Source organism: Paroedura picta, chromosome 13 (assembly GCF_049243985.1).
Source record: "Paroedura picta isolate Pp20150507F chromosome 13, Ppicta_v3.0, whole genome shotgun sequence".
Lineage (NCBI taxonomy): Eukaryota > Metazoa > Chordata > Lepidosauria > Squamata > Gekkonidae > Paroedura > Paroedura picta.
Genome location: NC_135381.1, coordinates 41,367,695 through 41,394,653, shown reverse-complemented (window position 1 = coordinate 41,394,653; position 26,959 = coordinate 41,367,695). Strand labels below are relative to the sequence as shown.

The window sequence follows — 26,959 nt, the reverse complement described above, 5'->3', positions numbered from 1 at the left end:
ACCACCTCCTTAGGCAGCCTATTCCACTGCTGGACTACTCTGGCTCTTAACTGCAACACCAAAGCTGAATCTTTAGTGCAGCCAGCTATGTTGTTGTTAGGTGCTAAGTCGTATCCAACCATCACAACCGCATGGACAATTTATCCTCCAGGCCTTGCTGTCCTCTACCATTCCCTGGAGTCCATTTAAGTTTGCACCGACTGCTTCAGTGACTCCATCCAGCCACCTCATTCTCTGTCGTCCCCTTCTTCTTTTGCCCTCGATCGCTCCCAGCATTAGGCTCTTCTCCAGGGAGTCCTTCCTTCTCATGAGGTGGCCAAAGTATTTGAGTATTTGAGTTTCATCTTCAGGATCTGGCCTTCTTAGGAGTGGTCAGGGCTGACCAAAGGGACTTGCAAGAGTCTTCTCCAGCACCAGAGTTCAAAAGCCTCAATTCTTTGACGCTTGGCCTTCCTTATGGTCCAACTTTCGCAGCCATACATTGCAACTGGGAAGACCATAGCCTTGAGTAGATGCAATTTTGTTGGCAGGGTGATGTCTCTGCTTTTTAGGATGCTGTCTAGATTTGCCATAGCTTTCCTCCCCAGGAGCAAGCGTCTTTTAATTTCTTTGCTGCAGTCCCCATCTGCAGTGATCTTGGAGCCCAGAAAAATAAAATCTGTCACTACTGCCATTTCTTTCCCATCTATTTGCCCCGAGCAACCAGCTATAGATTTTTTAAAATGATTGTGTAAATGTTTAATGAGGATCAACTACAGTATTATAGCTTTCCCCAGAACTTTCATGTACAAGAAAACAAGAACTCGTGTGTGTGTGTGTGTGTGTGTGTGTGTGTGTGTATGTGTTTTCAGCCATGTTGGCAAAAGCTCATGTCTAGCCCAGCTGGCTGCAGTTTTTGTTTGCTACAAACGGAAGATTTGAGGCCTTCCCATTGTGTTCTGAAACATTTTTTCTCCATTTCTTTTTGCATTTGTATGTGTGTCTGTATTGAACGTCCCATGAAAACAGAATTCTGGGTAACTCATAGCTCATTTCTTCGTAACATTTTAGTAAGTTCTCTGGTATATCTTACAGATGAGGCAGTGGGAATTAGAGGATTATAGAGAACTGAGCAAAATTGTTGAGAGGGTTGGATGAAAGAAGGTTGTGAGGTTCCGTAAGAAACTGTATTTGATGATAATTCATGTCTTAACTCTGGAGGCACCTTGGCCAATAGGGGCACCTGGAGGCTAGGGTCAAATTTGTCTGTCCCCGTCTGTTGCCATCTTCCACTATCGTGTCAAGACTTACTCAGTGTTTTGATTGTTTTAATGATTTGGGTTTTTTGGGGGGGAGGGTTAATCATTTTAAAAGAGTACTTTTATTACATATTTTAAACTTTTAGCTGCCTTGAGGGCTCTTGTGTGGGCAGAGAGGTGGGGTAGGAATTATTGTCAATGAATGAAGGAATGAACGAACAAATGAACAAACACTAGGCATGATGGACGAATGGCCTGACTCAATTTAAGGCAAGGTCATAGATGTCCTGCCCCAGACTTTTTATGCACCGCAGGTAATATTTTCCTTATGTTTGGCAGAGAAGAGAACCAGAAGAGCAAGGCTGATTTCAGCCAAGTCAGCAGCATTTTCCCATTGTCCTTGCAGGGCAAAAGCAGGAACAAGGATGTCAGAGAGTCTGGGTTGGAGATCGGTGAGGAAAGCAGGCCAGGGCAGGGATAGACAGTTTTATGGACCCTGGTGCCAAAACTCACAGCGTCTACTTGTGAAGGTATCTAGGTGCTAGCAAAGGAAGTTGCGCGGGAGGGGAGAGATAACAGTTGCCCCTGACCAGACCAACAGGGCAGGGGCAGTGCCATAGATTTGAGGCTTCACCTCTGACCGAGGTAGTAGCTACACAGGTTTGGGAGCCACACCTGTCATCTAACCCCACATTGCCGGCCCCAGCAGCTCTGCCAGCTCTGCAAGGGCTCACCTGTGTTATTTGGTCATGTCGCTACCTGCACACGTCATTCTCAACCAGGGTTACCAGTAACCCTGGGATTACTCCAGAGCCCCAGAGGAGTGACTTCAGTTTGGGGATGGGGAATTTAATTTTAAAAAATCATATTTTAATTTTTTCCCACTAACCTGGGGAGAGCTGAACCTGCTGCATTGGCTCCTCCCGTTTTCTCCTCTCAGAATTGCTTCTTAGAATCCCACTGGCAGAAAATGGCTGGAGGAAAGCTGTTGTAAGCAAAGGGATTCAGATTTCCAAGCAGGAGAAGAGTGTGTCCAAAGCCCTCCAGAGCAACCATTTTCTCAAAGGGGAACTGATCTCTGTCGTCTGGAGATGAGCTGTAATTCCAGGGGATCCCCTGGTCCCACCTGGAGGTTGGCATCCCTAGCTGAAAACTACTAGACCTAGATACAGTTCAAGGACTGTACACAGCCAACACAAGTATTCCTTCCTTCCTACCCAGGTTTCCCCTTGCTGAGCCAGCGATTTCTAGCCCTTGGAAAATAGATTCTCAGGTCTTGCTGGGATTGCCAACCTCCTGGTAGTGCCTGAAAACCTCCAAGGATACACATATAATTTGCCCTGAGGGAAATTGTTGCTTTGCATGGTGGGCTTTATGACAGCTGAGATGAGACGCATGCTTCCTTCTTTTGCTCAGGCATGGTACTGTGCCCCCTCCCCCAAATGAAAATAATTTAACAGGCCTTTTATGAGTGATGCCACGCACACTGCAGACATGCGGCCTCTGGGGTGTGTGGCACAGAGGCGTAGCTCTGATGCCAGCTAGCTACGCCTCTGTTCCAGAAGCCAGAAGAATATTTCGGGGTCAAAAACATCGAGAAAGGCCGGCTACACCACTAGAAAGATCAGAGCGACACAGCTTGATGTCAGCAAGCTGAACGCAGCCTCCGCTGGGCATTTATTTACTGTGGGCTACCATGTTTTCCTTTCCCCCCGACAAAAGCAACCAGTTCATCAAGTTGGACCATTTCCAACCCTCTGGGTTACTGATTGTCATTGCCAAAAATAATGCAAGCCATGGTGTGCCCTGCATTAGGGCAGCGGGGCTGATGTGTGGTTCTCTCATGGGAATAAAGGTAGCAAAAGTGACACAGCTCCCCAGCCATTCTGGCCTGTTTCTGCAGAGAAGCCAGAAACCAGGCGTTGGCAAAAATGAGCAGAAAACTGGTATGGGGGGGCATACGGGGGGGGGGGGGAGCCTGGAGGCGTGTTGCTTACTGAACGTTCTCCTTGCTCAGTCCCTCTCTTAACTGCCCTTGTTGCTATTGCTGGCAAGGCAGCCGCCTGCTGTGTTTTGACCTTTTGCTCTTCTAGAGATAGAAAGGGGAATTGTCTGAGCTGTGGAATAACTTCCTGCGATTGTGTTGTCCAGGGCCGGCCTGGCTGGTTAGATAGCTGTGTCTGTGAAGCCTTGCCGTTGAGGAGGGAAAGTAACTCACTGTTTTGACTAAATGGAAAGAAATGTAAGGTGGCCTTAAGAGGACAAATGTATTATCAGGCGCTTGCCGATAAAAGTGCTCCAAGATGTCTGTGCCTGGATCCATGCCTTTGACAGAAGTGCTCCAGAGCTTTGCTGCATGGATATTATTATTATTATTATTATTATTATTATTATTATTATTATTATTATTATTATTATTATTATTATTATTATTATTATTATTATTATTTAATTTTTAGACCGCCCTTCTCCCAATAGGTCTCAGGGCAGTTTACAACATAAATAGTTAAAACACAATAAAATCCCCATAAAAACCCCAATTAAAAGTTACATATAACATACAACATATAGCGGCGGTGGTCACAATTCTGATCTTAGTTCAGCCTGGTGGAGAGAATAATGTTCAGAATAATGTTATACCAACCCTGTTAAAAATTGCCTACTTCAAATAGATGCAATGCATTCGAGGTTCAAAGTATCATAGAAACATAGAATCATAGAGTTGGAAGGGACCTATTGGGTCATCTAGTCCAACCCCCTGCACTATGCAGGACACTCCCAACCCTATTGCTCATCTACTGTAACCTGCCACCCCCTTGAGCCTTCACAGGATCAGCCTCTCTGTCAGATGGCTATCCAGCCTCTGTTTAAAAATCTCCAAAGATGGAGAACCCACCACCTCCCGAGGAAGCCTGTTCCACTGAGGAACTGCTCTAACTGTCAGGAACTTCTTCCGGATGTTTAGATGGAATTTCATCCCATTGGTTCTGGTCCGTCCCTCCGGGGCAAGAGAGGACAACTCTGCTCCATCCTCTAAATGGCACCCTTTTAAATACTTGAAGATGGCTATCAGATCCCCTCTCAGTTGTCTCCTCTCCAGGCTAAACAGACCAAGCTCTCCCAATATTTCTTCATACGTCTTTGTCTCCAAACCCCACACCATCTTTGTTGCCCTCCTCTGGACACACTCCAGTTTGTCTACATCCCTCTTCATTTATCTCTGTTCATATATGTATTTCATATATGTTGTCCCAGTACAGCAGCCCTGCAAGGTAGGTCATTGTACATTATCTTTGAGCGATAGCTCTACAAGGGGGTTATTGTTATTATTGTTATGCCGATTGGGGAATTGGGCACAGAGGAAGTCAGCCGCCTGCTGAGTGCATAGCAAACATATGGCTATAATTACCCAGCTTGTAGCAACTAGAGCAATGGCTGTTCATGCCAAGTTGGAAACAGAAGAAGTTTGCCCTTGTCTTTATCTGCAGAACCTTTCTTGGTGGTCTCCCATCCGCCCAGCTACTGAGATTGGACAAGGCCAAGCTGTACCATACTCCCTGCATTTTTCATGGCAGAAATGATTTGTAATTCCCTCCAGGATTGCTATTCATTTCATAGATTCTGCATTATCCTTCTTCCCTACCAGAACAGGGTTTTTTTTTCAGAATCTATTTTGGCTACTTCCCAGCAACCTTAAGAATTTTCCTTTTTAAAGCAAAGAGAAAGTGAGAGAACATTTCCCCACATTTATGGCATGTTTAAAATAGTCGTCTTCAGGAGTGACATCCAGTTATCAAACAGCGGCCTCAGCTAACCTCAGTTCAGGGTCTGCTGAGCTACATCTGCACTTGTAGGCAGCTATCCTGTGTGTGTGTGTGTGTGTGTGTGTGTCCAAATGGAGAGAAATTTGACCCTGCTTCCCTACTGTTTCCCAGCTGTTCGTGGGACCTAATAAAATTTCCTGCACTCAGTGAGCCACTGGTACCCTCCCCCCAAGTGGATATATCTGATCTACTGTGAGTGTATATGTATTTGTTTAAAATGCTGTTTTCCCACAATTTGATGATGTGATGAAGCCAATTTTTGTCAAGGCAAATCAAGGTTTGAATAATTGTGTGCAAGCTGAATCATTGTTAAACTAGGTATTTTGGAGATCTGTGGACTGCAGGGTTTGATTTCCAAAGACTCATTATGCATGGGACAGGTGTGCTGGGCCAGTACGCATCAGCAGGACAAATCCTCTTAAAAACACAACATCGCTGCCATCCCAGGCTTCTCCCAGCCCTTGCCTGCATTAGGGCCTCCAATGCCCTGCAGGAAGTGAATGCTGATTTTTCAGCTTCCCCTTACTTACCATGGGTGCCATTGGTGCCCATGCCGGGCTGGCCTGTGTGTACAGGGAGAAGCCAGGCTCTTTCCTTGCTTATGGTGTCCCTGAAGTAACAAAAAACACCCTGTTCAGCTTCGCAATGCTGCAGAGATGCACGGGGTGTTTCTACCCCCCCATGATGGTGTGGTGGGACCCCCATGGCCCCCCGCCTCTCCTAATACTGCCGCAAGGTGCAGCGGCACTTTCCTATCCTGGAGTTGTTTATGCACACAAACAACTCTGGGGCATACTGTGTGCGCCAGGGCAGTGGTCCCCAGGCCGCGGGCCGCGGCCCGGTGCCGGGCCGCGAAGGCCATGGCGCCAGGCCGCAGCTCCCTCTCCCCGCCCCCCCGCAGTAAAAAACTTCCCAGGCCGCAAGCTTGCGGCCCGGGAAGCTTCTTACTGCGGGAGGGGGGAGAGGGAATCCGGGCCGCGCCCGCGCATTGCGCATGCACGGCTGAACCGCGCATGAGCACATGCGCCATGTGCGGCCAAATTCGCGCACACGTGGCACTTTCGCGCATGCGCGAAAGTGCCATGCATGCGCGATTTCGGCCATGCATGGCGCATGTGCGCATGTACGACCCCAGCCGTGCATGCGCGGGCGGGCAGTTGCCCTGCTGGTCCCCAGCCTCAAAAAGGTTGGGGACCACTGCACCAGGGGATATCCTCCCCTGTGCGAATACGGGAAGGAATTGGTGCGGCCCAGTGCAGCTGCCGCCGTGCATAATCGGTCAGTGACACCTTGAAAATTTTTATTAGCCTGCAAGGTGCAGCTGGACTTGAATTTTATTCTACCACTATAGATAACATGGCGACCCACTTGAAACTACAACCTTAGTAGCTTTCTTCCCTCAACAAAACATGGATTTGGGTAATGAAGGAGCACAAATGAAAACGTAAATCATATGGAAGAAAAACAAACTTGAAGGATACTGGTCATAATAAGAAGCCAAGGTTCTCCTTTTATTTCATTTTGTTTAAATTTGTTTACTAATAACCACTGTTAACTAATCCGGATATCTTATCTGGCTGTGCAGATTATTTTTTGCTGGAATGTGCATTATCTGTAGTGTACAGGCTTCAAAAGCATGTGACAGATATCCTACAGGGTGCATCAGAGATGTGTATTTCGCATAGTTAGTGGAGAAACTTCCTGGAATTTTTCCTCTCTGCTTGCCTCTTCTCTCTCTCCCTTTTGTCCCTCCCCCTGTCCCCTCCCTCTTTTCTAAATAAAACTATTTTATTCTTCTAAATATTTTGGAGCTTTGCTCCTCTTTGCAAATTTAACCCTGCTAACATTCTTCAAGAGAGATAGAATCATAGAATAATAGAGTTAGAAGGGACCTCATGGGTCATCTAGTCCAACCTCCTGCACCATGCTGTCCTCTGTCACACTAGAACTTTATGAGGAAACCCAAAGGGGAGGTGGGCCTTCTGTTTTCTTTTCCTCTCAGCCCTTTCTCTCATTGCATCTGCAGAAGGGGTTCTCATCCATTAAAGAAGTCTTTCTCAAGCTTTTTAATGTTGCGAAACTCCTGAAACATTCTGAATGTTTTGAGAAACCCCAGAAGTTTCATGATCATGCAGAATATGGTTGGGAAGCAGAACTCTGGACACGCCCACCCAGGGCCCCTCCCCTTCCCACCCCCTTCAGGCCCATCATTGTCCATTTTGGGAGGGAGGAGCAGGTTGACATGATCATATATATGGCGATATTACCCAATAAATGTTGAACGAATTTTAAAAATATATTCAAAACTAATTGATTCTCACCTACTTCATGAAACCCTGGTTGAGAAGCGCACACTAAAGCTTTCGCTGGAATAAAGCATAGTATTCAAGTTGCCTCTGGGCTCCTAGAGATTTGTATTTTGGGTGTCTTCACTTTGGTAGCACCCAAATGGCCACACATAATTAAAAAACAGGATTAGTATCACACCTCAGTAGAAGATGAGCTTTAAATTCACAGTACTTGTTTTGGGTGCATTGCTCCCTTAAATGCTCAGACATATTTGACTCTTGCATTGTATTGCCTACTCCAGGGGTAGTCAAACTGCGGCCCTCCAGATGTCCATGGACTACAATTCCCATGAGCCCCTGCCAGCTTTTGCTGGCAGGGGCTCATGGGAATTGTAATCCATGGACATCTGGAGGGCTGCAGTTTGACTACCCCTGGCCTACTCTGTCCTAATGAAGCCAGCTGCAGTCTCAGGTAAAGGCCTTGAGATCTTCTTGTGCAATCTGAGACTCTTAATTGGAAGCACTTTGCATAAAATGCAGATCTTGTGCATTCTTGCAGAGTCCAAATGAACTTCGACCCCTTTCCTGTTGGCTCATATTGAATTTGATATCACAGTTTTTGAATGCCTATGGACAGAGCTACTCTGGCCTCTGAATTCTGTGATGATCCCATACTTCAGGGGTGGCCAAACTGGGTCTACACATGTCCATGGACTACAATTCCCATGAGCCCCTGCCAACTCATGAAAATCGTGGTCCAAGGAGATCTAGAGAGCCAGTGTGGCCACCCCTGCCATACATAGTAGAGCTCCAAAAAGGGAGCATGCAAAGAAAAGAAAACACATTGGAACTCGAAATAAGGGTCAAACTACTAGATTGTGATTGCGTGTAGAAGAAGGGAGATGAAGAGGGGGAAATCTTCCCGGCTCCCCGTGCTGTTTTCCTGAGTTTAGAAAGCTGTCTTAATCTCATAAATGAACCATTGAGGTGAAGTGGGAGCGTTGTATAGTGATTGGGGTTTTGGATTAGGTTCTCATCCCTGCTCAACCATGAAGCTGGCTAGTTGATCTTGGCCCAGCCATTCAGCCTAACCTACCTTGCAGGGGAGCTGTAAGGATAAAATGGGGGCAAGGCAGCCTATGTACAGGATGGAAGCATGAATAAGAAAGAAGCATACAGGCAGTATATTGACAACCTGCAGATCTGGAAATGGTCATGTGCAGTTGGGGCTGGATCATTCAAGGCTTCCTCCCACCCATATAATCTACATATCTTTTCTGTATTATGCTCTGCATTTTTAATAACAAAGTATTGGCAGGCTTTTCACATCTTATGGACCATCTCATCTGGCCCAGAGTACTAGCAATTTAATGGTTATGGCCAATCCCCAAGACATTTTGCAATGGTGTGACTACTATGAGTTTTTGCCAATTTTTTGATATGGTAGTCCATGCAAAGGCTAGATTGTGACATACACCCTTTGGACTCCTCCGAATGATTTTCCATGAGGTTTTTGAGCCTCAGCTTGACATGTGTCAACAACATGCTGAAGCCTTCACAAGGCCAGTCACGACATCATCACACCTCCACAAAATGGCCGCCCCATTCCAGTGCTATCTGTCAAATTAAATGGCCCTCTTCCTGAAATCTGCCTACCAATTTCCCCTGTCAATTACACACTGTGGCGCAGAGTGGTAAGGCAGCCGTCTGAAAGCTCTGCCCATGAGGCTGGGAGTTCAATCCCAGCAGCCGGCTCAAGGATGACTCAGCCTTCCATCCTTCCGAGGTCGGTAAAATGAGTACCCAGCTTGCTGGGGGGTAAACGGTCATGACTGGGGAAGGCACTGGCAAGGCCACCCTGTATTGAGTCTGCCATGAAAACGCTGGAGGGCGTCACCCCAAGGGTCAGACATGACTCGGTGCTTGCACAGGGGATACCTTTACCTTTTATGGGCTTTCACCCAGGCCTCCCAAACCGTAGTCTAGCACTTTGCTTATTAAGCCACACTGGCACCATAGATGCAACATGCTGTGATTGTGGTGTATACAACATTACAAGAACCGACAACCCTCAATACAATCAGAAATTTGCAGTAAACAACATACTTCTGGGAAAAAGAAGTACAGACCTTTTGAACAAGTAGTATGATGTTACATGCCTGCTTTCTGTAGCCAAATCAATAGAAACAGAAAGTAAACAGGGAAGTATTTTGAGTAAAAAAACACGTCTCAAAGACAGCCTGGGGTCATTAACCTTTAGAAAAGTTACTAATGTTTAGCATAGCCAACCAGGTTTCTGGGCTTTGAGACAGACTTCACAAATTAGGCAGTTAAATGACCTGCTTGTAAATAGGGTTTCCAGGATGTAGTGTTGGGGAGTGGACACAGGCACAGCGTCAAAATTAGCAAAACCCAGGACTGATATCATGACTGAGGGAGAGGTGTTCTAGGAATGCAAAAACTCTGTGGTTAAACCATTGAGTTTTGGAGTGTTCTCTCTTCCATCGTGCAGTCCATTCTGGTTTTTGCCCCATTCTGCTGTCATTCTTCTCCAGCTGGCTTTTCAGGTGCAACATCAAGGTTTGCAAACCTACCGGCAATCCTAGATTGATGCTGGAATTCTGGATAAAGGAATTCTGTGTATTAAATGCCCCTTCTTAGTTCCCAAGCTGTTACACGTTTGAGCCACATTTCGAGCCCGTAATGTAGATTCTTTTTCTTAAGTTGGTACATCATCAGCCATTACAGGCATCCCTTGACTTAAAGGGGTAAGAACTGAATGCAGGTTTGGCCCAGAGGAATTTGCTTGAATGTTCCAAGTTTCTCTCATGTCAGAGAAAAACATTCAAAAAGAAAGTGTGAACAGTTATATATTAGCTAAAGCTACATGTTAAACAAAACTCAACACTTCCTGTTATTAAAAAAAACCTTCCAAGCTGCTGGCCAGACAAAATAATATGAAATGTGCTGGAGGTGTACGCTACACATTTTCTCCTCTGTAAGAACCAGAGATGACACAGGAAAGAATATATTAACATGTATTTATTATATTGTATAATGTATATTTACTGACATTGCTTTACAACTGGCTTCGTATTCCCTGAAAATCAAGACCAGCCCAAATCCATGTTCTTCTGAATTCCATGCTCAAGGTGCCTGTGTTATACATTGCCTGGTGTGCTTTCTCAGAAAGAAATATTTTTTTACAATGCTAAAAATAAACAAATGATATTTTCTCATGAGAATCAATTGCGTTGAACTGAGTAGAACAGTTTGACTACCCCTTCTTTCCAGGGGTAGTCAAACTGCGGCCCTCCAGATGTCCATGGACTACAATTCCCAGGAGCCCCTGCCAGCATTCGCTGGCAGGGGCTCCTGGGAATTGTAGTCCATGGACATCTGGAGGGCCGCAGTTTGATTACCCCTGCTTCTTTCTGACCAAGAGACATTTCCTAAAGTTAACCCATAACCTTGAGGCTTGGAGCAGTAATTGGCTTGTTGGGTGAAAGTTTTCTGTCCTCCCACACAACATTCTTTCCCTGCCTCTCAGGCCTGTCTGACCTTAACTGTGCCACGGAGGCTAAATAATAGCTGTCACACAGAGACTCCAGCAGGAAAATTACTCATTTGACTCCAAGTCCGGTAAACAAAGTTATTTCCAACCTAGGATGCAGTGTGTCAGTTTTTGTGTGTGCACAGGTGTGTGTGGATTGTGGGCCTTCTTGTACACAGACAATACCGTCTGTGATGAGAGGATGACTGCGAGAAAGTCTCTGCTCAACTTTATTCTCATATTTTTTTTCAGAAAAAGAGATCATAGAATTGGAAGGGACCGCCTGGGTCATCTAGTCTAACCCCCTGCACTATGCAGGACACTCACAACCATATCACTCATCCACTCTAACCTGCCGCCCCCTTGAACCTTCACAGAATCTGCCTCTCCGTCAGATTGCTATCCAGCCTCTATTTAAAAATCTCCAAAGATGGAGAACCCACCACCTCCTGAGGAAGCCTGTTCCACTGAGAAACCACTCTAACTGTCAGGAACTTCTTCCGGATGTTTAGATGGAATTTCTTTTGAATTAGTTTCATCCCATTGGATCTGGTCCATCCCTCTGGGGCAAGAGAGAACAACTCTGCTCCATCCTCTATATGGTACCCTTTTAAATACTTGAATATGGTTATCAGATCCTCTCTCAGTCATCTCCTCTCCAGGCTAAACTGACCAAGCTCTCCAAACCTTTCCTCATACGTCTTGGTCTCCGAACCCCTCATCATCCTTGTTGCCCTCCTCTGTAATCTTCTTTTGTACACAACAGGCTCTGGAGTCAGCCCATTTATACCGATCAAAGCATTTGTTGTTGTTAGGTGCAAAGTCGTGTCCGACCAATCGCGACTCCATGGACAATGATCCTCCAGGCCTTCCTGTCCTCTACTATTCCCTGGAGTCCATTTAAGTTTGCACCTACTGCTTCAGTGACTCCATCCAGCCACCTCATTCTTTGTCGTCCCCTTCTTCTTTTGCCCTCAGTCGCTCCCAGCATTAGGCTCTTCTCCAGGGAGTCCTTCCTTCTCATGAGGTGGCCAAAGTATTTGAGTTTCATCTTCAGGATCTGGCCTTCTAAAGAGCAGTCAGAGCTGATCTCCCCTAGGACTGACCAGTTTGTTTGCCTTGCAGTCCAAGGGACTCACGAGAGTCTTCTCCAGCACCAGAGTTCTCTAAGTCATGATTATTTTTGGGGTGGAAATCCTCCAGTCATGTGAATCCAACCTGCATTCTCCAGCAGTATAACTTAGAAATGTGTTTACCACCTCAGTGCAAATTCTAACATTTTGCACATATGCAAGAGTCTTCTCCAGCACCAGGAAGACTCAACTAGACACACTTTTGCTGACAGGGTGATGTCTCTGCTTATAGGATGCTGTCTAGATTTGCCATAGCTTTCCTCCCCAGGAGCGTCTTTTAATTTCTTTGCTGAGGTCCCAATCCGCAGTGATCTTGGAGCCCAGGAAAACAAAATCTGTCACTACCTCCATTTCTTCCCCATCTATTTACCAGGAATTGAGAGGGCCGGATGCCATGATCTTCGTTTTCTTGATGTTGAGTTTCAAGCCAACTTTTGCACTCTCCTCCTTCACCCGCATCCACAGGCTTTTTAGTTCCTCTTTGCTTTCTGCCATTATAGTGGTATCATCTGCATATCTGAAGTTGTTGATATTTCTCCCTGCAATCTTGATCCCAATTTCTGACTCATCTAACCCCGCCTTTCTCATGATGTGCTCCGCATACAAGTTAAATAGGCAAGGCGACAGTATACAGCCTTGCCGAACTCCTTTCTCAATTTTGAACCAATCAGTGATTCCATGCCCGGTTTTCACTGTTGCATCTTGACTTGCATATAGGTTTCTCGGGAGACAGATAAGATGCTCTGGTATTCCCATCTCTTTAAGAACTTGCCACAATTTGTTGTGCTCCACACAATCAAAGGCTTTAGCATAGTCAATGAAGCAGAAGTAGATGTTCTTCTGGAACTCCCTAGCTTTCTCCATGATCCAGCGTATGTCGGCAATTTGATCTCTAATTCCTCTGTCTCTCCGAAATCCTGCCTGTACTTCTGGAAGTTCATGGTCCACATATTGCTGGAGCCTAGCTTGTAGGATTTTGAGCATAACTTTGCTATCATGAGAAATGAAATCAAGCATAAAGCAGGCTAAAAGAAGGCTAACATCTACACTGAGGCTCAACTCCGCACCTTCAGTTCGGATCTATTTGGCCTTGCTTTCACCCTACGCTCTGTCCTAGTTCCCCTTTTCCAACCCCTTCTCGGTCCACCACCTTGTCTAAGAGAATTGTGTCAGCCTCTGGCTCTCAATGAAAATGCAAAGGTAAACCCTGAAGTACAGCGAACGCCATGTTGACGCTGCTGCACCATTGCGATGACTCATGTCTAGAGCCACCCGCTATTAACACTTTGCTCTAGCTAGCTATTTCTGGAATTCAGGGGCCCCGGAGACAAAAAAGCAGCACAAACTGCCAATGTCACTATAGATATGAGCACAACAAACAGCAGCAGGCTGTTCTTGAGGTCAAGGAAATAACAAGCTTGAAATAACTAAACACTTCCCCCCCCCCACCGAACTTCAATACTCTTTGCTGTGCGAATGTCACAAGAAATAGAAGAATCCCCATAATAACACTGACTTCATGAAAGGCATCTCGGCTGTTTACATTATATTGGCAACAGAAAGGCCTACAATTCTGCGACTGAGAGTATCTTCCATTCTTCTCCGAGGTTGAGCAGCATGAAGTTTGCACGAAACCTAAACTGATATGCGCCACATACCTAATTCAAACCATTCCAAGATACGTATGCACAAATTTTATCTGGCATTACAGATAGTAATCTTGATTGATGCTTGTTTGAAGTCTAGGGAAGGTTTGTTGTTGACTGGCAGGATGGCATTTCCTCAGAATCAAGAGGCGACTCGTATCAAATTGGCATTAACATGGCTGCAGCCTTTATTGCAGCCTCCCACCGGAGGGTTGGCCTGGACAGGCAAGCCGATTGGAGGAGGAGGCACTCAGGGGCAGGACAGCCACCCTGAGTGGGTGTTAAGGGCTGAGTGGCACTTAAGCCATGAGACCAGCTCCTCCTCCTCCTAGGCCTTACCAGAATTATATTATGTGGAACAGATTGAGGTTATCATTATTCCTGGGCCTGAAATTTGTTTAAAGTCCTTTCTGCAGGCCAGAAGAACTCCACTAGAAGAAAGGATTTTTAACTGCAAAAACCCTTTATTTATGCAGCCCTTAAAAGAAACTCCTAAAATGGAATTACTTCCCTGCTTATTGGGCCCTGCCAATGAATTAACAGTTTAAAGTCCCTCTCTTTGCAGGCCAGAAGGACTGAGGGGGTGGGGATCCTGCAGCTGCAAATTCACCAACTGCCCATACTCCTTTTGCACTCTGAGCCCAAATTCAAGCCATTTAATATAGAAGTCAAGCATCAATGAAGGTGAGAAGAATTCTACAGCAAGTATAGACCTTCTATTAAAAAGGGGACAAAATTGACATTTTTATTAAAAAGGAGGGATGGCTGGGAAAAGAACGGACTATCCCCTTAAAAACGGCACATATGGTCAGCCTAGATTTAATGATCTACCGTATTTGCCAGCGTATAAGACGACTGGGCGTATAAGACGACCCCCCAACATTTCCACTCAAAATATAGTACTATGGGCCACTATGGGCAGCTATGTCTATCCCAACTGAAGGGCACCCGGCATATAAGACGACCCCCCCACTTGGAGGCATGTTTTTCAGGGGGGGAAAGTAGTCTTATACGCCAGCAAATACTGTAAATAACTACATTAAATGCTTTTTATCCTAACATTATGGATGTCCGTGTTGGTGCTGATTTAAAAAAAAATTCGGTCATACGGTTCTGTGTTTTTAAAAAATACGTCCTTGCATTCCTGATGGACTTGTGGGAAACATTCTCTTATCTTGCCAAAGGATTCCAGCAGTGCTTAACTGTTTTCCGTCTCCCTACGGGATAGCTTCTTGTTCTGCTTTGCTGTAGCCAATATAATAATAGCTTCTTTGGATCAGTGTTTGAAATAACAAACTTTCTTAGTTTTCAAACTTCATGATGTATTTATAACAAAATACTACAGCCAGTGCTATACTTGAATATTAATATGGTGGCTTTTGGATGTGAAAAGGTTTTGGGCTTTCCCCCCTCTAAGGATGTGTTATTTTGTCTTCTTTGGGAACATCAGAGAACTCTGAGGATAAAATTGTTAGGATATTTCAAGGCCCCCAAAGGAAGACCCAACCACAGATCTTTGGAGCATAAATTTGGCCACACCATGGCAAGGAGCGTTAGTGCATCATGGGGTGGATTCTGCACTTGAGCGGTCGCCCAGGCATTTGATGGAGGTTGCTGTCAGCAAACTGCCTGAAACAGCCTCTGGAGAGAGATTCTGCAGAAGGTTGATCTCCTGATAAGGCCCCTCCCACACCTGAGCACTCAGCACTGTCAGAAAAACAAGTACCCAGTATACCCGAGATGGCAACAAGGACAAGAATTTAAAGAGATAAGATGTAGTGATTCTGTACAAATTCTCTACAAATTGCCAGGAAGTAGAAGAAGGAGGGAGATATTTGCAGGATGAAGCTGCATAGAGAGACTCCGTTGTTGGAAATAATTTCGGGATTAGGATTTAGGGATTGCAATAAATAAGTGGTTTGCAACAGCAGGTCAGTGTAGACCTGCTGTTAATACTGGTTCACTTTTGCAAAGGACTCATCTGTCCGGATCTGAAAGCCTGACTTGTGCCATTTGGACCTTTATTGAAGAAAGTGGCAAACTGAGAGCAGGGTTAGAGAGCAAGGTTAGATCCACTAATGGTTAAGGTAAACTCTGCAACGTGGCACCTTTAAATACTCAGTTGTGTATGGACCTTCGATTAATGGGTGGCAGGTCAGGGGTCGTCCTGTGCTGTATTTGATTGGGTGCAACTGGTGGTAGTGGGGGGTGCTTCTGGGGGCCCTAGGTGGTGGTCTTGCTTAATTGGCCTCAACCGAAGGCTTGGTGGAGGGGCGCCATTTCATCTGTTTCTTGTCTGTGCCATAAAGGGAATCCCCAGGGTCTTCTTGGTCACTCTGTCACTGTGTTTTGCTGAGGTGCTCTAGACAGGGCAGAGACACCTGATTTAATTCCATGATAGACCCCGAAACTGCCTCTGAGTTTGGGGTGACTTGGGAACAGTTCAAAGGTGGCGGCAGCCTACCTTACAGGGAGGACAGGATAGCCAACCTTCCTCGTTTATAATTGAGTCTGCCTCACTAAAGATGGAGCCTCTTGTGGCGCAGAGTGGTAAGGCAGCCGTCTGAAAGCTTTGCCCATGAGGCTGGGAGTTCAATCCCAGCAGCCGGCTCAAGGTTGACTCAGCCTTCCATCCTTCCGAGGTCGGTAAAATGAGTACCCAGCTTGCTGGGGGGTAAACGGTAATGACTGGGGAAGGCACTGGCAAACCACCCCGTATTAAGTCTGCCATGAAAACGCTGGAGGGCGTCACCCCAAGGGTCAGACATGACCTGGTGCTTGCACAGGGGATACCTTTACCTTTACCTTTTACACTAAAGATGAGAGCGTTACCCAGAGGGGAGTCTGACGATTCAGTCCTCTTTGGGGGTGACCTCTTGACGGGAGACTAGTGGGGAGCACGGGAGGTCAGGGTAAGAGCAGGAGAACTGGATAGCTTCCAAGGTCCATCAGAGGCTCATTTAGGATGCAAAGCCAGCTCCCACTTGGATTAGGCAGCATGATGGGTCACAGGAATGGGCCGGGGTCCCACACCCAGTCCACGTTGAATGAATGGGCTCTTTGACCGTCTTCAGTAGGTAGCTGTTTTGATGAAAGAGCCTGAGGAGACCAATAGATGACACACTTAGCTGACTTCAAAGGTTGTATGAGTAAAACAAATAGCTCTCATATGGACATTCACACACTGTGTATGTTTTCCACAGAAGAATAGGACATTTCACACACCCATGATTTTTATATGCACACACATTCCCATTAGAATGGTGCATGATACCAATGACAGTGAGATTAGTTCAATCCCACTTTTAAGTGTAGGGAATAAAATTATAGCTCGGGGGGGGGGGAATCAAGTTTGTTGAATTCTACTTTTATTGAAGAAACAGAGCTCATATTAATAAACCTAATTTGTTAATGTTCTTATACATTGTTTCGTTTTGGTAGACCAGACTTTCTCAACCTGGGTTTCTTGAAACCTTGGGGTTTCTTGAGAGCCCTGGAGGGGTTTTCCAAATGGGTGGGAGTTAATTAATTTATATATATATATTAATTTCTTAAACATTTATTGGGTGATATGATCATATATGGTCATGTTGACCCCCCCGTCCCCCTCCCAAAATGGCCAGTGATGGACCTGGAGGGGGCAGGAAGGGGAGGGGCCCCAGGTGGACATGTACCCAGCTATGCTTCCCAACCATATTCTGCACAATCGCACTACTTCTGGGGTCTGCCACTAAACCCCTGAAGAATGTTTCAGGGATTTATCAACAGTAAAAAAGTTGAGAAAGTCTGTCTTAGGGTTTTCAAGGTCAGAGATGTTCAGAGGTAGTTTGCCATTATCTTCCCATGCGACACGAGCTTAGCATTCCTCAGTGGTCTCCTATCCAAAGACTAACCAGGGCTGACCTTGTTTCGCTTCTGAGATCCGGCGAGGTCTTGGCGGTCTCGTAGAAGCTACTGGACACAAATCAAGACTTGGAGAGTTAAAGCTCCCTCCATGCTCCTGGACGGAAATCAAGCTGTTTCAGAACACATAGGGATTAAAAGTGGTGACTCCATGAAGTGGGAGTGGTGTGGGGTGCACAGACAGCTGGCAGCCAAGGATTATCACGTTAAGACCCACACATCTGTCTGGAGGAATCTTGCAGGAATGAGCAGGAGATGGAGTGAAAGTCATCTTGGCAGCATGGTCTTGTTGAAGTCCGTGTTCTACTGTTTCTCTTTTTTAAGAGGAGTATTTTGGGGCTCCTGCTGACAGAATCTCCTTGCCCAATTTCCTGTTTATGTTCCTTTTTGTTCGACACTTTCGCATCATGTGAGAGGAGGCAGTTGAAACGATGAGCTGTACGGCTGTTGATAACCTTCCAGTGCGTGGTCAGCGAGGGTGGTGAAATGGCAAAGGCTTGGGTTCTTTGCAGGGAGTCAAGTGCGGGAAGGCCAGAATGAAGTGAGACTGTAATAGAAAGAGGTGAAAGCCCAAGGGGTGGAGAACCAAAAACGTACGTTCTAACCACTTGCTTTGCTGCATGGCTTCTTAGTAGAAGCGCACACATAGCCTGCTTACTTACACATAGTACTTACTTACTTACATAGTACTTACTGCTTACTTACACATAGTAAGTTTGCTTGGGTTTTGTGGAGCGGAAAAGAGTGGTGGAGTGGTGGTACAATGAACCTGCTTTAAATTGTATTTTTTTAAAGTTATAATATGTTATTAGGGTTGCCTGTTAAATTATTGGGCTTGGAGTAGGAGGATGTCCTTATTCCTCTCTTGTACTGTAGTGCAGCTGTCCCCAACCCCCAGACCGGGGACCGGTCCCAGTCCTTGGATCAGTCGGTACCATGCCGCGGCTCCTCCTCGTCCTCATCAGGGACTGCCCTGCCACTCTGCCACCGGCTCACCTTTGGTGCTCTCTGGCGGCCGCCATGGCTGGGGCTCCCCCTTGGCCAGGCACTGTGCAGCTGCTGTTGGCAGCACTGCCCAGTGGGCGGTGGGAAGTCAGGGCGCCAGCGGGAAAGCAAGTGTAGCAGGGGCTCAGGCAGCGGAGGCGACATCCCCCGGACCTCAGTGAAATTCATAGAATCATAGAATCATAGAGTTGGAAGGAGCCATACAGGCCATCTAGTCCAACCCCCTACTCAACGCAGGATCAGCCTCAAGCATCCAGGAGAATCATAGAATCATAGAGTTGGAGGGGGCCATACAGGCCATCTAGTCCAACCCCCTGCCCCCTATTTTTTTTTGGCCGCCAGGCTGGGCCAGCCGTTTATAAAAAGCCCTGGAGGAAGAAGAGCTGCCCTCGCCCAAGGCAGATGTTGTTTAGGCCAGCTTTTTTGTTTGGGGCTTTCTTCGCCTTGGTCAGAGCGGCCCCAGGTAGGGCGGTGCTCACCGGGGCCCCTTGCTTCTCTTTCCAAGGCCCCTAAGAGAGCCTGAGAGGAAGTCTTCATTGTCCCAGAAGAACTCAATCAGGGACGAAAGGAGCTTAGCTGCGATGAATAAGGCTCTCAAAAAGGCCATCACAGCTCCTTTCCCACCAAAAAGCCCCTAGCAGGCCTAGCAGGCCTTCTCCTACCACTCTCACTAATCTCCCCTCCAGGCGGTCCTTGGCCGCTAATCTGACTAGCAAACAATGAAGCTGGAGGTGAGGGGAGAAGGGAGGGGTGGGAGGAAGGAAAGAAGGCTAGAAAAGTTGGGAGAAAAGGATTTGTAGACGGAAAAGTAGCACAGATCCCTGTCTACGCTGTCTCCCAATCTCGAGGTAGGGGGAAGACTGGGGAATGAGACGCTGCACACCGAACAGGAAGAGAGGGAGGATGTTTAATTAACCCCTGGATCGGAGGACATCTGCAAGGATGGGTTTTCCCTTCGGTTCCTCAGGGAGCTATGGGGTGCTATAGGAGCAGAAGGGAAAACCCATCCTTGCAGATGTCCTCCAATCCAGGGGGAGAAAGGCTGCCTTCCCTTAGAGAAGTGCAAAGTATATAAACCAACTCTTCTTTATCTTAGATTGACAAAGACGTCAATAAATGTTCTAAGGTCTTTATTATCTGCAAAAGGATCTAGAATCCCTACCAGGTTCAAGGAGAGAGACACACTTGTTCCATCAGGGCAGTGGGTACCACATCAACATCTAACTCACACTGTTCCGAAACAACGATATAGGCTAGATATCAGGAAAAAAATGTTCACAGTCAGAGTAGTTCAGCAGCTGAATGGGCTGCCTAAGGAGGTGGTGAGCTCCCCCTCACTGGCAGTCTTCAAGCAAAGGTTGGAGACACACTTTTCTTGGATGCTTTAGGATGCTTAGAGCTGATCCTGCGTTGAGCAGGGGGTTGGACTAGATGGCCTGTATGGCCCCCTCCAACTCTATGATTCTATGATTCTCCTGGATGCTTGAGGCTGATCCTGCGTTGAGCAGGGAGTGGGACTAGATGGCCTGTATGGCCCCTTCCAACTCTATGATTCTATGATTCTATAGCCAGTAATATTTTATATGTGTAAAATATTTTAATGAGAGCTTCCAAAGCAGCTTGTTTGTTTGTTTAGACATTTATATCCTGCCTTTTCCTGTGCTTCAAGGCTGGTCCCAATAATAATAAAAAAACATTTTCAGCTAAAACCTCAAATCTCTTCTTTCTGTCCTACGATGCCTGCTAATTCAAACTTCCTCAGAAGCTCTGGCCATTAGGTAGCGGCTTCAGGACACCCTACGTGTTGGGATAGTCAACAGATGGCTCTATGATGAATGTAGTAGCTACATAAGAACGTATGGAACAGGGGTAGTCAAACTGCGGCCCTCCAGATGTCCATGGACTACAATTCCCAGGAGCCCCTGCCAGCGAATGCTGGCAGGGGCTCCTGGGAATTGTAGTCCATGGACATCTGGAGGGCCGCAGTTTGACTACCCCTGGTATGGATGGAGAACATCCTTCCATGGAGGCCATAGAGCAGGGGTAGTCAAACTGCGGCCCTCCAGATGTCCATGGACTACAATTCCCAGGAGCCCCCTGCCAGCATTTGCTGGCAGGAGACTCCTGGGAATTGTAGTCCATGGACATCTGGAGAGCCGCAGTTTGACTACCCCTGCCATAGAGCTTTGGTGCTATAGCGCAGCAGCTAGAGGCTGTAGCCTTATGTGAACTCCCATGGGGGTAAGTGCCATTAAATCCAGGGCAATTTAAGAATGAATCAGGAAGTCTCTGATTCCCTAGTTTCTCTACGTGTCCTTAGGTAAGGTGCTGTTTCTTGACAGTAACCCCCCCCCCCCCTCAAATTGGCCTGTATAAGAAAAGTGACCTGCCAAACCGGTTTATTTTAAGGATGACTAAAATGCAGCATTTGAACATATGTTTTGCATGTTTGTCCTCTTCGTGTCAAATTCCAATCAGAAAAGCAACCTGGTGGATTATTTCAGAGGTGCCCAGCCATCTAATGCAGATAAAGTTTAGGAGAATTTGAATACCCCCGCCCCCCCCCCCCAAAAAAAAGAAAATTGGCAAGAAATAAGGACTTTGGGTGAGGGATAATTTCTAAATATTCTCAGATTGGGGCAGGGGGCCTCCAAGATCAGTAAATGATAGCACAGATTTTTTGCATCCAGGATTAAAACCCACACTTTAAAACATGATTCATCCATTAAACGGATTGCAGGATGCTTTCGATGTGTGTATAGGAGGAATGTATGCATACACATATATTTCTTTCACTTCTGCAGCTTGCTGTGTGCTTTTCTAAATAGCCTTTTTGAAAACAAAGACGCCACAGCTTTCAAATCCATTTTAAGTAAGAGGTGCCCATTAGCCTAACAGCGAATTTGCAAGTTTATTAAATAGCAGCAATGACTCATCTGCTTGCAGCTGTTCCTGAGTGTGCAAAAATATCCATAGACCGACTGCTATAGATTAGGGTCTGCAATTTGGGATGGAAATTTGGTGCGTGTGTGGGGGGGGGGGGGGAGAGGCAGATTCCATTTTGCTACGTTTTTATTCAAAGTGTGGCTTTTTCCCCCCACTCTGCAATCTTTGTGCAAAGAGCAGTAGGAGGAGATCCTGCTGTTTTTGAAAGATGTCTGCTTCCCATGTGCTTTTCTATAAAACAACCAGAACAAGACAGTATTAGGTCAGTTATCTTATCTAATAAGGCATGTGTATCAGTTGCCTTGAATACGGTGATTTTTGCCCTGCCTGGGAAGCAGAAGGGGTTTTTTTTTGCCCCCTAAAAATAAATGTTTTGAGTTCTTTGAATAAACCAATGGCCAGGATTCTCTTTTTGGGTGGACAAGGAAGATGGGTGCTGCTGCATGGAAGATAAATCCCAGGGATTTAAAAAAAAAAAAACTAAGACATTGAAAAAAAGTTTTGATTGGGATACCTAATCACACCTTTTATTGTAAATTAAAGGGATAGATGAGAAGAAGAAAGAAGTAATAATCTGTTGCAGCAAAGACAAACACGGGTTTTCTGTCTATAGTGTACCAGAAATATTATTATGACTAGTAAATAAGCCCGCTGCACTCTGAATGCAGCGGGCGCTAGCGGAGCTCGGGAGCATCAGGGGCCGGCTGTGCATGGGCGCTGTGCGAGGGGCTGGACTCGAGGGGGTCGTGGGGTGCTGCGTGAGCCGGACCTGGCTCGTCCTGGCCTCCCCCACCTGCGGCGCGGCCTACCCGGGGCCGAATGGCGGCAGAGCTGTAGGTGAGTCCGCTGTCACCAGGGCGGTTGTCTGGTGGCGTGGCGGGCCGGCGTGGCGGGCTGCAGGGCCACAGACGTTCCCCGATGTACTTGCAGCGGGCGGTGCACTGGGCGACGTCGTGCAGCAGCTGAGGGGCTGTGTGAGCGAGCGGGGCGGGCGCTGGCACCGCAGCCGCTTCCTGGATCTTCGGGTGGCGTCTCTGCTGTGCCGGGGGTTGAGGTCTGTAGGAGGCGGCGGTGGCTGGAGGCTCGCAATTGATCACGGCTCGCAATTGGTCCCTTGCCGCCGGACTGACAATCGGAGGGCCCGATTGGGCCCTCCGATTGTCAGTGCGGGGGAAGGGGCCTATCGGCACCCTTCCTCATCACGGACGGGGCCTGCCACCGGGGCCCTTAGCGAATTATTTAATCTGCTCCGCTAGGAGTGGTTAAAGATGAAGGGAAATTTGCAGACAAACTCTCCCTTGTGTACAGGCAAGAGGCCTGGGATCTTAACAAGGGGAGAGAAGTCTTTGCAGCACTTGGAAGCACATTTTAAAAGGTTTTTAAAGGTTATTCCCTGCTCTGATTACAGATCTGAACAGGTATCTGCGTCCTGTCACGTGTCAACATGTCATGTCCATTTTACTCCTTTGTTCACAAGGCAAGTGAATTTCTCATAATCAGTCCAACTGGAAAATTTCTTAAAATCAATTGGGCTTAAAATCAATTTAGCTTGTCTGTTTGACACATATGTCGCAATGTACCAAAAAAGCACACAGTCATAATTTCGTATGCCAAATAAGTACCTCAAATGCGGTTATTCTTCCAATAGCCGCAGGTAGTGGGACTGAAATGTTTTTAATGTAGCTTAAAAGTTAGTTGGCTGAATGGTTGCGAAGGCAAATCTCCTTATAGCAACACTCGACTTAAGGAAGGTAATTGCAGCTTTGAAGCTGCCCCATTTCGCTGGCTTTATAAATGTAATTAATTGTATGAAAAAAAATGCATTTGTAGAAATAAATAGCATTCCATGGAGGAATACATTAGCGTGACATTTTCCATTACTGACAAATTTCCATCCAATCATCTCCATAGTGGCCCTCATTTGGTTCTCACTTAATTCCTTGGGGGTCCTTATTAGTCCACTTCTACAGCTCGAGGCAGGGGGTCATGCAGAAGCAACGCCCCTCCGGACCACACTCCAGAAAAGCCTTCCTCAGCTTTTTCACCATTGAGAAACTCCTGAAATATTCTTTAGGCTTTGAGAAACCCCAGAAGAAGCATGATAGTGCAGAACATAGCTGGGAAGTAGAGCTCTGTACAGGCCCACCCCGGGCTGCTTCCCTTTCCACCCCCTCCAGGCCCATCAGTAGCAATTTTGAGAGGGGTGGGTGGCTCGACGTGACCGTATATGGTCGTAAAGGTATCCCCTGTGCAAGCACCAAGTCATGTCTGACTCTTGGGGTGACGCCCTCAAGCGTTTTCATGGCAGACTCAATACGGGGTGGTTTGCCAGTGCCTTCCCCAGTCATTACCGTTTACCCCCCAGCAAGCTGGGTACTCATTTTACCGACCTCGGAAGGATGGAAGGCTGAGTCAACCTTGAGCCGGCTGCTGGGATCTAACTCCCAGCCTCATGGTCAGAGCTTCAGACAGCATGTTGGCTGCCTTTCCACCGTGCACCACAAGAGGCTCTGTATACGGTAGAATCATAGAGTTGGAAGGGGCCATACAGGCCATCTAGTCCAACCCCCTGCTCAACGCAGGATCAGCCCTAAGCATCCTAAAGCATCCAAGAAAAGTGTGTATCCAACCTTTGCTTGAAGACTGCCAGCGAGGGGGAGCTCACCACCTCCTTAGGCAACCTATTCCACTACTGAACTACTCTGACTGAAATGTTTTTTCCTGATATCTAGCCTATATCATTGTACTTGTAGTTTAAACCCATTACTGTGTGTCCTTTCTCTGCAGCCAATGGAAACAGCATCCTGCCCTCCTCCAAGTGACAACCTATCAAATACTTAAAGAGGGCTATCATGTCCCCTCTCAACCTCCTTTTCTCCAGGCTGAACATTCCCAAGTCCCTCAACCTATCTTCATAGGGCTTGGTCCCTTGGCTCCAAATCATCCTTGTCGCTCTCCTCTGTACCCTTTCAATTTTATCTACGTCCTTCTTGAAGTGAGGCCTCCAGAACTGCACACAGTACTCCAGGTGTGGTCTGACCAGTGCCGTATACAATGGGACTATGACATCTTGTGATTTTGATGTGATGCCCCTGTTGATACAGCCCAAAATGGCATTTGCCTTATTTACCGCTGCATCACACTGCCTGCTCATGTTTAGTTTACAATCCACAAGTACCCCAAGGTCTCAGCGTATCCCCCATCCAGTAGGCATGCTTTTCATTTTTCTGACCCAGATGCAGAACTTCTGGTCATAGCATCCAATAAATGTTTAATAATTTAATATTTTAATGTATATATAATTAACTCTCACCCATTCGGGAAACCCTTCCAGGAATGTCAAGAAACCCCAGGGTTTCATGAAACCCTGGTTGAGAAAGCCTGGTCTAGAATAATTTTCCTTTTCAGTCAAATTTATTTTCATTTATAAATATAATAAATAAATAAACTGGACCCTGTGTAATTGTCAGTTGCAATGGGCAAGGTGAGAAAAGTAGAAGCCGCAGATCATGGCCTGCAGAATGTGTGGTGGGCTGGGTTCACACCTCTGCTCTTTTGTGTGTGCCTCCTGGGCATGCGGTTGTGAAGCTGCCAAGGGTCTCAGCCTGCTGTTGCAAGGTGGAAATATTATTTCTTCTGAGGTTAGCCAAAAGACAAAGCTGCTGCAGAGGGCATGAGTTTTTTGTAAGCATCTACAGCAGGGGTAGTCAAACTGCGGCCCTCCAGATGTCCATGGACTACAATTCCCAGGAGCCCCCTGCCAGCGAATGCTGGCAGGGGGCTTCTGGGAATTGTAGTCCATGGACATCTGGAGGGCCGCAGTTTGACTACCCCTGATCTACAGTTTCCCACTCCTCAGCCCTTACAACCCAAACTGAGTCACCGACCCATTGGTTTGTTTAGTCGCCCTGTGCACAAAGAGCTTCAGTTTTTTCCTGCTTCTGTCATTTGCATTTGGTGCATTGGCCTTCCTAGGAGAGTACTGGTTCTATAGTTCTTGTACGCTGCATTCTTGTTTCACATGCTTTAACCACTTTCATGATTACCATGCACTAGATCAGTGGTTCTCAACCTTCTTAATGCCACGACCCTTTAATACAGTTCCTCATGTTGTGGTGACCCCCAACCATAAAATTATGCAAGTGTCCTTTCACAGAAATTAAACCAATGTTGTGAAGATCCATTGTTCATGATTGTACATAAACTGGTTTTTTCCCAGCGTTTCTCAGTTCAGTTCTGCCTCTTGTCCCACCATGCCGATCTCACTCTTTTCTGCTGCTCCGGACGGACGAACGCTCTATCTCGATCTACCCCGCAAGGCTGTTGTTTGGATGGCGCCCCCCTGGCCCTGCCGTGACCCCTATGAAAGGGTCGTTCGACCCCCCCAAAGGGGTCCTGACCCTCCAGTTGAGAACCACGGTACTAGGGGAAAAAATGGAGGAATGACAATGGGCAAAAATTTTGTCTTCCATTTTTCTTTTATGCCTCCCTCCCCTGCAGACCTTCATATCTTTAGGATCTCACCTCCCTTCTCACCTGTGAACAGCTATTTTTGTGTGCGTGCTTATCTTTATACACTCACGTAAATTTCTCCATTTGTATAAGTTGCTAAGTTGTGCAATTGTTTGTTAATAGATTTATTTTGATACTTAAGGTGCAGGCTGAAACGTTTTCGGTTCTTTCCTTCAAGAAAATTCTGCTATCAGTTAAATATTTTCACTGAAGCAAGAAGCTGTGACACGTTTATCAATTATTTGGTGTTTGTTATTGTTATTAGCATTTACTGCCTCACAGGGTTTCTCTTTGTTTTGCTTCCCTGTTAAAGGCATGCATACATTTATTTTGTCATGCTAAGCTACAGACTGTGGGCTTACACCAGAGGTAGTCAAACTGCGGCCCTCCAGATGTCCATGGACTACAATTCCCAGGAGCCCCCTGCTGCTGGCAGGGGGCTCCTGGGAATTGTAGTCCATGGACATCTGGAGGGCCGCAGTTTGACTACCCCTGGCTTACACCAAAGGTTCCCAACCTTGACGATCCAGTAGGTGGTTCTAGAATTCTGTGTGAACATTATGAAGCTTCTACTCTCAAAAGCAGTGGTTCTCAACCTGGGGGTCCGGACCCTTTTGGGGGTCGAACAGCCCTTTGACAGGGGTTGCTGCAGGGCAAGCAGCTTGGCCGGCGGGGCACCAACCCCACAACAGCCTTGCAGGGTAGATCGAGATAGAGCATTTTTCTATCTGGAGCAGCGGAAAAGAGTGAGATCGGCATGGTGGGACAAGAGGCAGAACTGAACTGAGAAACCCTGGGAAAAAAAACAATTTATATCCAATCATGAACAATGGATCTTCACACCATTGATCAGTTTTGGTTTAATTTCTGAGAAAGAACACTTGCCTAATTTTACGACTGGGGGTCACCAC

The 26,959-nt window shown here is 46.6% G+C and overlaps 1 protein-coding gene across 3 annotated transcripts in view; it reads left to right on the top strand.

The window, feature by feature from the left end:
• Window positions 1-26,959, top strand: part of GAB3 (GRB2 associated binding protein 3) — a 92,452-nt gene that overhangs the window by 26,809 nt on the left and 38,684 nt on the right. Inside the window, exon 1 of one of the 3 annotated variants that reach the window (XM_077307478.1) lies at window positions 15,626-15,769. The exons of the other annotated variants lie outside the window; for them this stretch is intronic. Coding sequence (XP_077163593.1) covers window positions 15,761-15,769 — 9 coding nt within the window. The 5' untranslated portion in view covers window positions 15,626-15,760. Of the gene's footprint in view, window positions 1-15,625; window positions 15,770-26,959 lie in introns of those variants that run through there. 3 annotated transcript variants of the gene reach the window in all.